Source organism: Sorex fumeus, unplaced genomic scaffold, assembly GCF_029834395.1.
Source record: "Sorex fumeus unplaced genomic scaffold, SorFum_2.1 ptg000037l, whole genome shotgun sequence".
Taxonomy (NCBI): Eukaryota; Metazoa; Chordata; class Mammalia; order Eulipotyphla; family Soricidae; genus Sorex; species Sorex fumeus.
Genome location: NW_026606094.1, coordinates 66,921,133 through 66,933,261, shown reverse-complemented (window position 1 = coordinate 66,933,261; position 12,129 = coordinate 66,921,133). Strand labels below are relative to the sequence as shown.

Sequence of the window (12,129 nt, the reverse complement as noted above, 5' to 3'; positions counted from 1 at the left end):
TGGCCTGTTCCATTTCGATGCCAGGGTAGCTCACAGCTTGCCCTGGGTCCATTCAGTCCCTCGTCGGGACCCTGCTCTTAAGGTGCTAGGAACTAAGGGCAATTGAGTCAAGAAAGCAGATGCTTCTAGGGGAAAGGGCAGCTCAGATAGAGAAGGGAGCGCCAAATAAAGGGTGTTTGGAGGATCCTCCCAGGAGGGGAGATGCATGTTGAAAGTAGACTATGGACTGAACATGTTTGCCACTCAAAGCCTCTTTTACAGACCACAACACTCAAAAGGAGAGAGAGATCACAAGGGATTGCCCTGCCACAGATGCAGGGTGAGATGGGAGGGATGGGGGTGGGAGGGATATTATCCATGGTGGTGGAAAATGGGCACTGGTGGAGGGATGGGTATTTGATCATTGTATAATCGAAACCCAAGCACAAAAAATTGTAAATCTACAACTGTACCTCATTGTGTTTCACTAAAAATAAAAAAATTTAAAAATTTTAAAAAAATAAAAAATTTTTTAAAAATTTTTAAAAAATAAATTAAAAAAAAGAAAGCCCAGGAGTAAATATTATTCAACTCCCAAGTTACAAAGCATAATATTAACTGTCTTCCTGTGTCCATACAGAAAGGACATTGCTTTAAGGTAAACTATGTAAAAGACGGAGAAAAGCAATATTTAACTTACAACTCAACTTCAATGTCCTAAAAGGATCTGATCTTACAGAATCTGATTAGGGAAAAGGGTGATTAACTGGCTGGGGAGGAGAGCACAGAGAAGAGTTTACAGATAAACAGAGGAATGGGAGCACTGTGATGGGTGTAACCCGATAAACCTAAGCTCCCTGTGGCAAGGGAGAAAGGACAAACCAATGTTATTTTACAGCCTGACAGTGAACTGACCTCCCAGCAGCACTTCTGGGGCTCCAGGTGATAGCATGTGCCCTCCCTAGTCCCCAGTGTGGTCCTCTGCTTCCCTCTCCTCCACCCCTGCATGCCACCACTGGGTGCCCAGCCCAGCACAAACCCCACACCCCACATGGCTGCTGGCTCAGAGTGCACAAAAAACATAAATGAAAATAAAACATTCACATGTGAAGAAGGTGTAGAGAAGTAAATATGCATTTGTGTTAACGCAAACATTTTATATGTGCTAATTCTTTTCATCCTTATAGCACCCAATGAGATTGGCTTTTTACCCCCATTTTACATATAAAGGCACGGGTTCAAAGTGCAAGTTTTTTTGTATAGTTTGTTTATACTTCAAACACTTTTTTGGAGGGGTGGGGGTTAAGCCACACCTAGTAGGCATTACTTTTTGGGTGGGGGGACATGCTTTGCCAGAGATCAAACCCAGGGTTCCCATAGACAAAGCATGTGTTCCAACCCTTTGAATCGTGTCCTCAGCCCTATGTGGATTATTTGGAGAAAAAGATTCCCAAAATAACGGACAGTGGGAAAAAATAGCTGTATGATTTTCCGTGTGTGTGTGTGTGTGTGTGTGTGTGTGTGTGTGTGTTTTAATTTCACAAGTCTCATTTAGCAGATGGTCCCCTGGCACTGCCAGAAATAATCCATGAGCATAGACCTAGGAATAGCTCCTGACCACCATGGATGTGACCCAGCCACACCCTAAGTTAATAAATCATACGGGAATTACCTACTTTTGTGCTCTCTCTCTCTCTCTTTCTCTCTCTCTACTCTCTCTCTCTCTCTCTCTCTCTCTCTCTCTCTCTCTCATTTTTGGTTTGGGGGCCACACCCAGTGGTGCACAGGGCTCAGGGATCACTCCTGATGCAGCTTGAAGGACCATATGTCAGGGATTGAACCCTGGTGAGCTGCATGCAAGGCAAGTGCCTTAACCACTGTACTATTTCACTAGCTTCCATTTCAACACTTCTAAAATGGGGCATCCTAACCATACAATCACTGTGTTTACATGATCCTGATTTTTTTGTTTTGTTTTGCTTTGGTTTCTGGGCTACACCCAATGATGCTCAGGGATTATTCCTGGCTGTGCACTCAGGAATACTCCTGGCAGTGCTTAGGGAACCATAGTCATTCCAGGAATCAAATCCAGGTCAGTTGCATGCAAGGCACGAGCCCTACCTGCTATACTATCTCTCTAGCCCCAACATGATCCTGATATTAAAAGTTCTTTAGCTAATAGTCTATATTTTTTATTGCATCTAGGTTTCCTCCATCTTAACATATCTTATAAATATGCTCTTTATATGGGAAAAGAAAATTCTCCCTACAATCACGTATAATACACATGTTCATTATAAATAATTTAGAAGTCTTGGGTATCCATAAGGAAAAAAAAACTGTTTCAGAACATAAAAATTATAAAATTAAAGCCTTAGGGGGGTAAAAAACCCTCTATACATCCTTTATCCAGAAATAGTAACCACTGTTAACAACTCAATATATGTGCTCTCCTTCTTTTTTTTAATTTAAAGATCATATCCAGGATATTTTTAACTACAACTTTCATTTCATGGGGAAAAAAGTTTTTGTATTGCTCTGGTAAAGATCACATCTCCTTTCTACTTTCACCTCAAATTACTACTACCTGTTCACCATCTGTTACCAAATTCCCCAAAGTGCCTGTCATCCCTAATCTCTACTCTGCCCCAAACGCCACTACATTAGTTGCAGCTTCCCTTGACTCCAAGGAAACCATTGTCTTGGCTTGCTCACAGCCAATGTGGGTTCAGTCCCCGGCACTGTATCCCCAAAACCTGCCAGGAGTGATCCCTGAGTGCAGAGCCAGGAGTTAAGCCCTGAGCACTGCCAGGTGTGGCCCAAAACAAAACAAAACAGAAAAAAAAAAAAACAACAAAATTGCAAAAGTAACAGAATATCTGGACTAACCCAGTGATTTTAATAGCTAAGTAAAATCATTTTCTCACATTAGCTTACATTTAGTTTATTCTTTCCAGAAGAGGCAACACAGGCTAGCAGCATTGTGACCCAGCTTTGGCCTGCAGAGTACATCAAATCACATGAGCACTTTCTAAAATTAGAATTCCAACCTCTACTTTTTATACCTTCTGGTTCATGAGATCTGAGTAGGCCAGAAAAATCTGCCATTTTTAGAACTCTTTCAGCTTATTTTGAGAATCATTAGACTAAAAGAAAACCAGAATTACAGTTCCAGCTCGTGCACTTAATGAGGACAAGTTAATCTATATTTCAGCTACTTTCTTTACTGGTATGCTTTTAAGCAATTTATAGGTAGCCAATGCTTTATATATACTCTGACTTAATTTTCCCTAAAATTTTCAATAAGCAGATGGTATTCTTTTTTATTTCTTCCACTGAAAATTTAAAAATCAGAGGTATAGCTGTTCACTCATACCTTTTTCATTTTCCATTCAATGGACATCTTAAGTCTAAGCAAAACAGTAATTAAGAATGTGTCTTGAGGGGGCAGAGCAATAGTATAATGGGTGTGCCTTGCATTTGGTAAACCAGTGTTCAATACTCGGCATCCATGTGGCCCCATGAGCACCACCGGGAGCAATTCCTGAATGCAGAGCCAGGAGTAACCCCTGAGCATCGCCAAGTGTGACCCAGAAAAGAGAAAGGAAGGAAGGAAGGAAGGAAGGAAGGAAGGAAGGAAGGAAGGAAGGAAGGAAGGGAAAGAAAGTTTCTTGAGGGCCTGAGAGATAGTACAGTGGGGTAGGGCCTTGCATGTGGCCAACCTGGGTTTGGTTCCCAGTATATGGTCCTCCAAGTACTGCCAGGAGTGATTCCTGAGTACAGAACCAGGAGTAACCCCTGAACATCTCCAAGTATGGCCCTCAAAGCAAACAAGCAAAAAAGAGTGTGCCTTGAGAAATGCTTATGATTTATTTCTGAATTCCCTTGCTTTCTAATTCCTGAATTGTTATATATGTGATTATATATATATATATGTTTATATATTGATTTAGTTAGCTCATGCCAACCAAAAGTGAGACTATGCTTATTCTGAGGTCTCCTTTAATTATACTTTCCTTTAACAGATGGATATATTCAGTTCCTTTAGTTTGAATATAATGTTCAAAACTCTGTAAAGTGACTCCCAAACCAGAGAGATTGGGTCATTCATTGGGAATAAACCTTTCTCAAAAGCAAGTTTACACTCAATTTTATGTGGCTACAGGTTGCAATGATAATGGTTTATTTTTAATTTTTTTGTTCAATGATAATAGTTTATTGTTATTTTCTTTGTTATGGAGCCAAACATAATTTATCAGAGAGATGCCTTTGCCTAGAGGAAACTTAGATTCAATCTCTGGCATTGAACCATTGCCTGTAGCACATGGAGTGACCGCTGGGCACTAGCTGAGTAGCCACACACACTACCAGATGGTGCCCAAAGACAAATCAAGAAAATGAAACACTCAATCCTAATCCTTCAATAGTTATTTTCACTTGTTCTTTCTGTAAAACGTTCCTTTCAATTTACATTGAAACTAAGGGGAGAATGTAAGACCCTAAAATTGAGGAGAAATTGACTTATTTTTCTTTGCCTTTTATTTTCAATGGTTTTCTGCAACTTAACTGACTTTAGATAAATGCAGCCCAAATGATGGATTAGCATTCTCCACAGACTCATCTTCCTAGAACAGTGTAATCTATGGGGGGCTAGATGTGGAGAAATTGACTTGCCTAATTTATACATAACTCGTATAAACGTAGCTATCAAGGTTCATGTTGTCATTAATCACATGTGCTCAAATATTTTTCACTTGCCATTTCCCTCAGTGTCTGGATTATAGCCCAAGCTGGTGAAGGCCTTGTAAGTTTGACTTTTTTGGTTGGTTTCTGTTTTTTGGTTTGGGTTTTTCTTTTCAGCCATGCCCAGCAGTTCTCATGGCTTATCCCTGGTGGAGCTCAGAGGACCACATGTGGTGGCAGGGCTCCAACTGGAATCAGCCGCGTGCAGGGCAAGCACCCTCACCCCAGTCCAAAGTTTCCAGGTTCTCAGAGGTCTGCAAGCTGGTGCTAATCCCAGTTCTATGACACCCTAAATCAGTGGTCATCCAGATTCTCTGGACCCCTTAGTGCACTGGCTGACTAATCTCTGCAGAGAACTAGTCTGTGAACATTCAGGCTTTTTCAACTCTGATTCTGTAGGATAAAGTTGCCAGAGACGGCAAATAGGAGTGGCCGTGGCACTAATACATTACTTACAAAAGTAGGCAGAGGGTGGAATTGAGCCTGCCAACCAGAGTTTGCCACAGCCTTGATAGTGACTTTATGAGATGAAGATCCACATTGATAAGATAGGCATGCGTGTTCGCTCTCCCTCCCATCTAGCAGCGATTTATTCGGGAGGGTGGGAAGGGGCCCAACGCTGGACAGCGCGAAGAAAGAAGCTGCAGGTTTTTACTCTGAGACCTCCTTGCCCCGCTTCTGTGTCACCATGGCTCAGTGTGACCCGGAAGGGATTATTCTTATTTTCTCCTCTGGCTTGACCTCTCACCACACGCAGTTCTCTACCGTGCCTCAAATTCCTAAATTGTGTATCAATTCTACCACCGTGATCAGAAGTTCAGCTCGATGTTTTCAGTCCTTAAACTCTAAACATGCTCCACTTAGTCTTTTGTATGCCTCCTAGAACTCCAGAAACTTCCTCAAAATGTATCCACATTCCTAGTCATGACAGACTTTGGGTGCCTAGTTCCACTTAACACTCCCTCTGTTCACCAACATGCTGACTGCTGGGCCAAGACTCACACACCCTGGCAGGCCTGAGACCCTGAGTTTACCTGGTACCATCAAAAAAACAACAAACAAAAAAATGATGTTTAACAACACTTCTCAAAGTGTATTTTGATTTTTTTTTTCTTCTTGGGCCAAACTTGGTGATGCGCAGAGGTTACTCCTGGCTCTACACTCAGGAATTACTCCTGGTGGTGCTCAGGGGATCACATGGGATGCTGGGAATCGAACCCGGGTCGGCCGCCTGCAAGGCAAACACACTATCTGCTGTGCTATTCCTCCAGCCTCATCATAGTGTATTTTGAGCGTGTGTGAACTTTCACCAATCAGTTCAGTGAAGAATCACATCATACCAGACCAACACAAAACTTGGTCTCTCTTAACTTTAGAATTCTTAAAAGTTTGGTAACCAGTCAGTGAACAGGGTTTGTCTAAGTAGCTTTTCTTTATTTTTTTTTTAAATTTAACTGAATCACTGTGTGATACGCAGTCACAGTTATTCATGATTTGGTTTCAGTCATACAATGTTCTAACACCTGTCCCTTCACCAGTGTACATTTCCCAATGTCTCCAGTTTCCCTCCCCACTCATTCTGCCCCTGCCCTTCTCTCTCTTCTCTCTTTCTCTCTCTCTCTCTCTCTCTCTCTCTCTCTCTCTCTCTCTCTCTCTCTCTCTCTCTCCCCTTTTAAAGGCACTGTCACTGACAGGATGTCATGCATATTACTTTACCTCCTTTCAGCACTCAGTTCTTGTCCTGAATGATCATTTTCAATTGGATTGTACTCATTTGCAAGATAGAATAACGTTTTTAAAGTATGGGAATAATAACCAAAGACAGTAAAAACAATGTTGGGAGGAATCTTGGGGAATTGTGATCAAAGTTGAGTTCTAAAGGACGAGTAGGAATGTAGGTGGAAAAGGGAATATGCCTACCACAAGGACTGCTGGTCCATGGTAGGAAGCTTGTCTCTCTGACCTTTCATCCAGTGCAACCAACCTCCCCCACCATTCTGCCTTCTCTCTCCTCCCCCCGCCCCGCCACCATGCTGCCTCCTATCTCCTTCCTCTCTCTCCCCCTTTTCTCTCAACTTCATCTTGCACAAGTAAATCCTTACCCCCTTGATCTCACCATCCATTCCTGCCGCCCCAGTGACCTAAACAAATGGCCTAATACTGTAGCACTGTAGCACTGTTTCTCCATTGTTCATCGATTTTCTTGAGCGGGCACCAGTAACATCTCCATTGTGAAACTTGTTACTGTTTTTGGCATATCGAATACACCATGGGTATCTTGCCAGGCTTTGCCATGGGGGCGGAATACTCTCAGTAGCTTGCTGGACTCTCGGAGAGGGGCAGAGGAATCGAACCCTGGTCAGCCGCACCAAACAAAATATTCTTGTATCCTAAGAAGGATGCTGGAACCAGGAACGTTCAGTTCCCTAAGCTAAGTGAGACTTTTTCATGGCATTTCCCCTGTCAAGAATATTCCCTCTTCCACCTACATTCCTACTTATCCTTCATAACTCAGCTAAGACCATAATTCTCCCAAGATGCGTCCCTCCAGAAAGGAATCTTACTGGGCCTGTAAGGGGTTGGCATCTACCTGCACTGAATCCCCTAAACCCCAGACGGGCAGACAGGCACAGCTGGGTGAGGATGGAGTAAGCAGACTCATTTCCGAGGCACCTTTACCACGAGGGAACAGCCCCTGGGGCTTCCGACTTCTCCTCAGGATAGTCTCCCTCCGATTCCTCATCTGGATGATTAAAGGATGCTTCACCTGCAAAGTCCCTGAAATAAAGTCCCACAATGGGCACTGCCCTTTGAACAAAGGGACGCGTGGAGCTCTCCGAACTTTCGGCTTCCTCCTGGTGGGGCCCAGTCTCCCTTTCAAACTCATGAGCAGACACTTGCTTCTGTGATTGTGTTTTCCTGGTTTTGGAAACACTCAGCCATACTCAGGAGCTGTGTCCAGCTTAGGCGAGGTCACTCCTGTGGGTGCGGACAGACCGTGCAAGGGCAGGGCTCAAACCCAGATCTGCCACCTGGAAAGGATATGCTGCAGAGCTGGGGCCAGCTCTCTGGTCCCAACATATACTTGCTTTTAAGAAGGTGGATCTTTTTTTAAAAGCATATTTTATAGCTCGGGCTGGAGCGATAGCACAGCAGGTAGGGCGTTTGCCTTGCAAGCGGCCAACATGGATGACCCGAGTTTGATTCCTCCACCCCTCTCAGAGAGCCCGGCAAGCTACCGAGAGTATCTCGCCCACACAGCGAAGCCTGGCAAGCTACCCATGATGTAGTTGATATGCCAAACATAGCAACAATTGTCACAATGGAGACATTACTGGAGCCTGCTTGAGCAAATCGATGAACAACAAGAGGACAGTGGCAGTGACAGTGATTTTATAGCTTTAAATTTTTTTTGATTTTTCAATTGTGGTTCACAGTTTGCAATAGTATTGAAGTCGTTATTGAAGCATCAGGGTTCTACACCAATCCCTCCAGCAGTGTCTCAGGATTCCCTCCCCCTTTGCTCAGACCCCTTTCCCCTCCTCGCTCCCCTCAGCTCCCAGCCCCATTTATTATGTCTCAGGACCTGTTTCCATCAGGGATTTGTTTCGTCTTCTCCAGGAAAATGAATAGGTCAAATAGAATGAAAGTTCTGTGAGGAAATTCCACCCTTCCACCCACAGCCCCACTAGAGATCTGAGGTTATGAAAAGAAAGCTCTCAGCAGGGCGGTGTGGCCAAAGGGTTTCCATGCAGAGAATTCTAGAAGCACAACCCTGTGGTTCGCTGCTACTTGAATGGAACTGGAGAGCATAGTGCTGAAGGAAGTCAGTTGGAAGGAGAGGGACAGACACAGTGATTTCTCACGTCTGTTGAATATAAGGAAACACAGGAAAGGAGTAATAAATGACCATCGGTAACCCTGAGAGCCAACCTACAGAGCTGAGCTCACCGAAGGACTAGAGAGAGGGGTTAGGGGGACCCGGAGACGGTGGCAGAGGGACAGTTGCCACTAAGGCACAGCTATGATGCTGGAACATCATGTGCCTGAAGCGGAGCCTGCATCAGTATCGGTATTGTGATACATGGTGCCTTCACTGACAAATGGAGGAAAAAGAAAAAAGAATCCCCTGGAAGGCTGGTTAACACACACTACAGGGCTGACCAAAAATCTATCATGAACAACTTTGTAACTGTGTCTCTCATTGTGATTCAATTAAAAAAATCAATCTTTTTAAAAGCTGGGCGCTTAGGGCCAGAACAATAGCAAAGCAGGTTGGGCGTTTGCCTTGTACCTGACCAACCTGGGTTCAATCCCTGGAATCCCATATGGTCCTCCAAGCACTGCCAGGAGTAATTCCTGAGCATCTCTGGGTATGACCCCAAAAGCCAATAAATAAATAAAATTTTAAAATTTTTTTAAAAATATTTTTAAAAAACTGGGAGCACGGGGGCTCAAGCGATAGCACTGTGGGTAGCATGCTTTGCGTGCGGTGGACCCAGGTTCGATTCCCAGCATCCCATATGGTCCCCTGCATACTGCCAGAAGTAATTCCTGAGTGCAAAGCCAGGAGTAACCCTCGTGCATTTTGGTGTGACCCAAAAAGAAAAAAGAAAAAAAAACACAAAGAAACAAAACTGGGACCTCATTAAAAAATGCAGAATCTCAGGCTCTAACCCTATATCTTCTGAATTAAAGCCTTCAAGGTTGGGCTTCTCACCATGTTTAAAGAAATAAAAACCAAATTACAGGGGCCTGGAGTATTTGCTTTGTTTGCAGAAGGCCCTGGCTTGACCCCTAGCACCAGCGGGAGGGACTCTGGGCACTGAGCTTGGAGTCTTTTCCACAGCACCCAGTGTGCCAAAAATTAAAAAAAAAAAAATAGTTTACTGGGCCCAACACCCCGAAATTCTGATTCCTGAGTCTCATGTGGAGCTTGAGAATTTATATTCCTGATGTTTTGCCTCCTTTCTCTTCCTGTTGTTCATGATGATGGTGCTGTGACCTACACTCATACACGCACAGCTGTGTCCTCAAATGTTTGAGGCTGTGCACTCGCTGGGGGCTACACATCTGGCTGCAGAGCTGAAGCCTGAACGCTGCCACACTGCTCGTCCGGGCCTGCACCCTGGGCCTCTGTCCTTGCTCAAAGCTCTCACCCAGAACTGCTGATACTCACGGCGGGGGTGGGGGGGTCACATGTGCTGGCCATGGCACCCACACCTCTGTCTAGTGCTCTAGGCTCACTGAGGACTGTACCCCTTTTGGTTGTGGTCTCACACACCTGGTGGTGGTGTGACCTAAAATGGTTTGGAGCACTAGGAATCACCTACAGCAGAGCTGCCAGGATGAAGCTCAGAACATGTGGGAAGTCAGTGACTCGAACTCACGACCACATGCTGGCAGGGCAGGCGGTTTAAGCCACTCTGTTTTTCCTCCAGGCCAGGGAACTTCTGTTTCTCACAAACTGTTAGGAGAAGGCTATGCCTCTCCCTGTGGTTCACACTGTGAGAACCACTAGTAGGGCATCTCTAGGTGGACTCTGGAGCAAGTGCAGAGCTGGGGCCACTCCCAGTGACACCTGTGATACCTTTAAAGGTCCAGCCTTTAAAGCTAGGGCCGGGGCTGGAGTGATAGTACAGCAGGCAGAGCGTTTGCCTTGCACACGGCCGACCCATGCTCGATTCCCAGCATTCCATGTGGTCCCCCCAAGCACCACCAGGAGTAATTCCTGAGTGCATGAGCCAAAAGTAACCCCTGTTGCATCGCCAGGTGTGACCCAAAAGAAGAAGAAGAAAAAAAAATCTAGGGCCCCGGGAAGTGGTGCTGGTCAGGCCCAGAACAAGTGTGACTTTCCCCTGTACCCCCCTTTGTTGTTATGGCAAAAGATAATCTATGGGACCAGTTGGTCTTGCACACGGACCATGCCAGGGTCACTCCTGAGCACAGAGCCAGATACAGTCCCTGAGCACTGCCCGGTGGGACCCCAGCTTCCCCTGCCCTCAAATTTTTAACAAGTGCATATCCTACAACTGAGAAAAAAAAATTCATCCCAAGTCCTTAGACTTTTAACTGCATTTCTCTAACAGGTTGATGATGCCTAAGTAAGTCACCTGGTAGCTCTCAGAATTCACCCAGCCCTGAGAATGTAAATCTAAAAATAATTCTGAAGGCATTTCAGTTGCTTAACAGGCTGCTGTAACAAAACACCACAAACTGGGCAGCCGGTCAGTCACACTGATTTCTCACGACTCTGGAGGTTGGAGGCCCACCGATGCTGGCCCGAGCAGGGCCATGTTGGAGCAAGAGCCTTGTCCGTGGGTTCTTGTCTGATTGGGGTCCTTTGCTGAGTGCACTAATCCTGATACCTACTAGAGGCCCATCTTGTTTATATTTTGCTTGAGGAGAGGCACACCTGGCAGTGCTCAGAGACCACTCCTGTTGGTGCTCAGGGGGCTATCTGGGGGGCTAGGGATGGAACTTAGGCCGGCCACTGCAGTATATGCATCTTACCTTATCCCTATACTGTATCTCCAGTGCGAAGTTACCACCTTTTTTGTTTACTTGATTTGCGGCCACACGTGGCAATGTTCAGTGGTTACTCCTGACTCTACACTGAGGATTTACTCCTGGTAGTGCTCAGAGAACCATCTGGGATGCCGGGGATTGAACCTGGGTCAGCTACATGCAAGGCAAATGGCCTACCCACTGTTCTATCTCTCTGGCCCCTGGTCCCACCTCCTTATCCCATCACTTTGGGCTTTAGAATTTCAACAACTAGATCACAGTATTGTGTGCCAGAGCTCTTTCAAAGGCCTTGCTTTCTCCCCACAGGTATCAGGAACTAAGGGATTTGCACCATCGCTGTAAATATCCATGGGGTAATGAAAAGGAATATGGTAGGTTAATACCCATCTCACTCCCTGAAGAACGCAAGTCAAAATATGTCCCTCACTATATTAAGGGACACCAGCATTTTGGATACGGTGGAGACAACTGGCAAAGGTAAATCAGCTTTCTACTCCCTCATCTGTCTCCTTCCCTTCTTTATCTCAATTGTGAGTTCTTTGTTAACTTAAATCCACCTTCAAACTCACTCTACTATCTGTGAAAAAGACACAGATGGAAGAACTAATTATGTGATCTCTAATTGCGAAGCTGGTTTAAAAACCTTCGTATATGGATGTCTCCGCTGTCCTTGGAGATGTTTGAGTATTGTGATCAGAAATTCTGATTAATTGAATTCCCTTGCTAATCTAATCTTGCTGTCAGAAACAAAGTGGGAATATTCCTGAGAGAGATTAAATTTAAAAAATGCTTTTCCTTGAGCAATTAGCTAGACTAATTTGTACAGATGTTTTTGATTTGGAGAACTTTTTGATTTCTAATTTGTTCATCCATCTCATT

The 12,129-nt window shown here is 44.6% G+C and overlaps 1 protein-coding gene across 1 annotated transcript in view; it reads left to right on the top strand.

Annotated features, from left to right (window-relative positions):
- The window catches only part of SPMIP4 (sperm microtubule inner protein 4), a 37,723-nt gene that overhangs the window by 2,195 nt on the left and 23,399 nt on the right, over window positions 1–12,129 (top strand). The window contains exon 3 of the mRNA XM_056118594.1: window positions 11,557–11,727. Within this exon, the coding sequence (XP_055974569.1) occupies window positions 11,557–11,727 (171 nt within the window). The remainder of the gene's footprint in view (window positions 1–11,556; window positions 11,728–12,129) is intronic.